General features: G+C 45.0%; 1 protein-coding gene across 1 annotated transcript in view; it reads left to right on the forward strand.

Moving 5' to 3' along the window:
- Positions 1–3,241, forward strand: part of TIMD4 (T cell immunoglobulin and mucin domain containing 4) — a 66,384-nt gene that overhangs the window by 4,488 nt on the left and 58,655 nt on the right. The window contains exon 3 of the mRNA XM_045284705.1: positions 3,006–3,239. Within this exon, the coding sequence (XP_045140640.1) occupies positions 3,006–3,239 (234 nt within the window). The remainder of the gene's footprint in view (positions 1–3,005; positions 3,240–3,241) is intronic.

The raw sequence follows: 3,241 nt of genomic DNA on the forward strand, positions 1-3,241 counted from the left end.
GGGGGGGGCCAAGGCAATTGCAGGGTCCATTTGAAGATGGCACTGCAATTTATCTAGAGGCTAGTTGCCTGGTAGCAATTCGGCGCAGGTTTTGTTTTGTTTTTCATATTTTCTAATTTTTGCATGCACTACACTGATTTTTCACATGTTTGCAAAGCTTGCAAAAACTCTTTAGAAACTGCCATGTGAGCGAAATAAAATGTGTCTTCGGCTATCTTCAGGCCACAAGGCAGTAATTCGTCTGTAACCTGTGGGGAACAGATCGGGATTTGGGGTTTTGAGAGGGTCAAAGCCATTTTTAGGGGTTCTTTCCTGGAGGTAAAGTGATTCCGAACCCACCCGCTGCTCTCGGAAGAAAGACGGGCTTTCTACTCCCGAAAATAAGTTACAGTCTCAGAACTCTTCTCTCCGCTTCGCTTCTCCCCTCCCCTCCCCCTCCCTTTCTCTTTCTTGATTTCTGTTACCATCAGCTGCTTTTGATGGCATTCTGATTATGGCAGAAATTCCTAAAGGTTTAAGCTGCACGGGGGGACGCTTACGATTGAATTAGGCTAGCGTGTTGTATTTGCTGCCTTTTGTCAAGTCGGTTCCTATTAGTCGTGACCTGATCACAATGAAATAAAACGCTACCCGTCTCGGCACCGTGCCTCTGATAGCGTACCCATCGGACAACCTGTCCAGCAACATAAAAACATCTGGCGTCAGGTGGGTGGTGGCTGGAAATTGAACTCAGGTCTACCAGATGGATGTCGAAAATTCTACCACGGGATCACCAATGCCAACAGCTATTACTTTGAACGCTTCTCTGGAGCACTGCTTCTCGAAGTGAGCTCTGCATGCCACCTGCATTGACATTACCTCGTGGCTTCTGGGGCACGGACCCTAATGACATAGGCATCTCTGGAGCTAGGCTCCAGGTCTCTGCACTCTTGATGAGTTTCCCAGGGAACTCTAATGCACCCTAAAATCTGAGAACCATTGACCTATATGCTTCGTATTAAAGAAGCTTCATGTATGTTTTTTCTTTCAATATCTATGTATAATAGGAGATAGGATTTCTATTTTTCAGAAGAGTAAAATGATATTTATTGAAGTTAAATGACTCCAACCCAAGTCTTTTTTATTCAAGCCTATGAGAATTAGCTCTTACTTTATAAAATACTTAGTAACTTTAATATCTATGAGGCAATTTCTAAGTTCACTTGGAATAAATGGTGCCTTTTGGATCCATTAAAGTGAATGTAAATTTGGCATACATAAGAGAGGATTAGATCTGTAGAATAAACTCCGACTAATGAACCCATAGTTAAATGTTTAAAGGGTGAGTTGTATTAGCACAAGTCTTTCATATCTGAAAGAGACTACATTCTCACCCTATGATGCATATTTTGGGTTACTTTTGATGCATTCATTGATTGATTCCTTCATTCATGTCATATGTTTTTGAACCATGAATGTATGCCAGCTACTCTCTATCAGTTTCTTGGAATGCAATGGCTTGCCTGTACTATGATGTTGGAAGCCATACTCCCGGTAGTTCAAACGTTAGCAGCCTGAGCTGTGGTGGACAGGCTGGAGTGGGAAGGCTGTCCCTCATAGATCGTCACTGATGATCAGTGGCAACAGCTTCCAGCATCATAGCCAGTGCACAGCAGATGGATCAAAAGAGAACAGTGTCCAATTACCAACCACCATGGAGGTGGCCAGGGAAAGGTGCCATTTTTTATTGTTACACAGTAAAACCTGGGAAATCTAGAGGCCGGTAAGGCCGAAACCTGTCAGAGAAGGAAAGCTCAAATATTTCCACCAGCATGAGTGATAGAAAAGCGGTAAGACTCATTCTGACAAAGACGGGAAACTTGTGAGACCAGGAAAAGGCAGGCAGCCCTGTCGAGCTCCAGGTCCATGAGTTTCGTTGTACGCAGGGTGTCCATGGGGCAGTCGACTTGACAGCTGCTGAAACACCTACTCATCAGTGACCTGCTGTGCTAGGGGCTGGGCTTGTCACAGAGGACAAAATAGAACCAGAAAGCCAGCCTACTGCCATCCGGTCAATTATGTCCCCGAGTGGCCCGATAGGACAGAGTAGAACTGCCCCACCATGTTCCCAAGGCTGTGATCGGTAACGGAAGCAGACTGTCAAATCTTTCTCCCATGAAGTAGCCTGAAGGTTCAAGCTCTCGATCTTTCAATCAGCAGCCAGGTTCTTAACTCTGTGCCATCAGGGGTAGAGAACAAAATAGACACATGCTTTTCCCTCTTGGAGATGAGAGTCTGGTGGCAGAAGCAGATCTTAAACAGCTACCTCCTCAAAAACCAACAAACTCACACATAACAGTTATCATGCAAATAAGTTTGCAGTTAATGACATGCAGTCAGTAAAATACGAACAAACAAAACCAGGAAGACTATTTGTGGCCTCCGCATCAATCTTCCTTTTGTTGCAGCTCCACTGACCACACAAGCTACAACCCTTTTGGCAGAGACGAGGGTTTAAGTCGGAGTCACCCTAATGAATGGCAAGGACAGAAAGCAGCAGGGACAAAGTTCCTGTGACTGGAAGTTCACTGACGTGCTCAAAAACTAAAAGCCAGCAGGGTGCGGAAAGTGAGAAAAGGAGAGTGGCAGCAAGATTGCTGGGAAATGCCGGTTCAGAAGTGGTGACGCTTGCCGGCCTAGGAGAGATTTGTACTGCACTATTTGCCATAAGGGCAGAAAGATCCAGTAAAAGGTTCCACGCAGAGGTTTAATCTAATTAGATTTGTAAATCTAAGAGATAATGCTAGCTAATGTGGGAAGACTGTATTGGAAGAGACAAGAGTGATGAAACCCAGTTGTAGTAGACATTAAAAACCTCCAAAACAATGACCAGATACGTCTAGCTCAATGAACGAGATCAGTGTAACTGAAATGGTAAGAGATGGCTGGATCCCGGGCATATTTTTGTCTATTTTCCTTTTCCTCTGTCTCCACTTGGTAACAGACTCATCTTCTGTTTGTTGCAGCCCCACCAACCACACAAGCTACAACCCTTCCACCACCAACAACTGCTCATGTAATTACCACCACCCGGATGGTAACTTCTGCGACTGCACAGCCAACAACAGTCGTAACGACACCAGATCTCACAACTGTAACATCACTTCAGAGCAGAACCTCCAGTGTGCTTACAACAACCGTAACCACGTGCACTCAGACACCACTGAACCCACTTTCAGAGGTAGCCACTGATCTTCTGAGC

Source organism: Echinops telfairi, unplaced genomic scaffold, assembly GCF_000313985.2.
Source record: "Echinops telfairi isolate 266 unplaced genomic scaffold, ASM31398v2 ScPeMD7_7469;HRSCAF=8507_0, whole genome shotgun sequence".
NCBI classification, from domain to species: domain Eukaryota; kingdom Metazoa; phylum Chordata; class Mammalia; order Afrosoricida; family Tenrecidae; genus Echinops; species Echinops telfairi.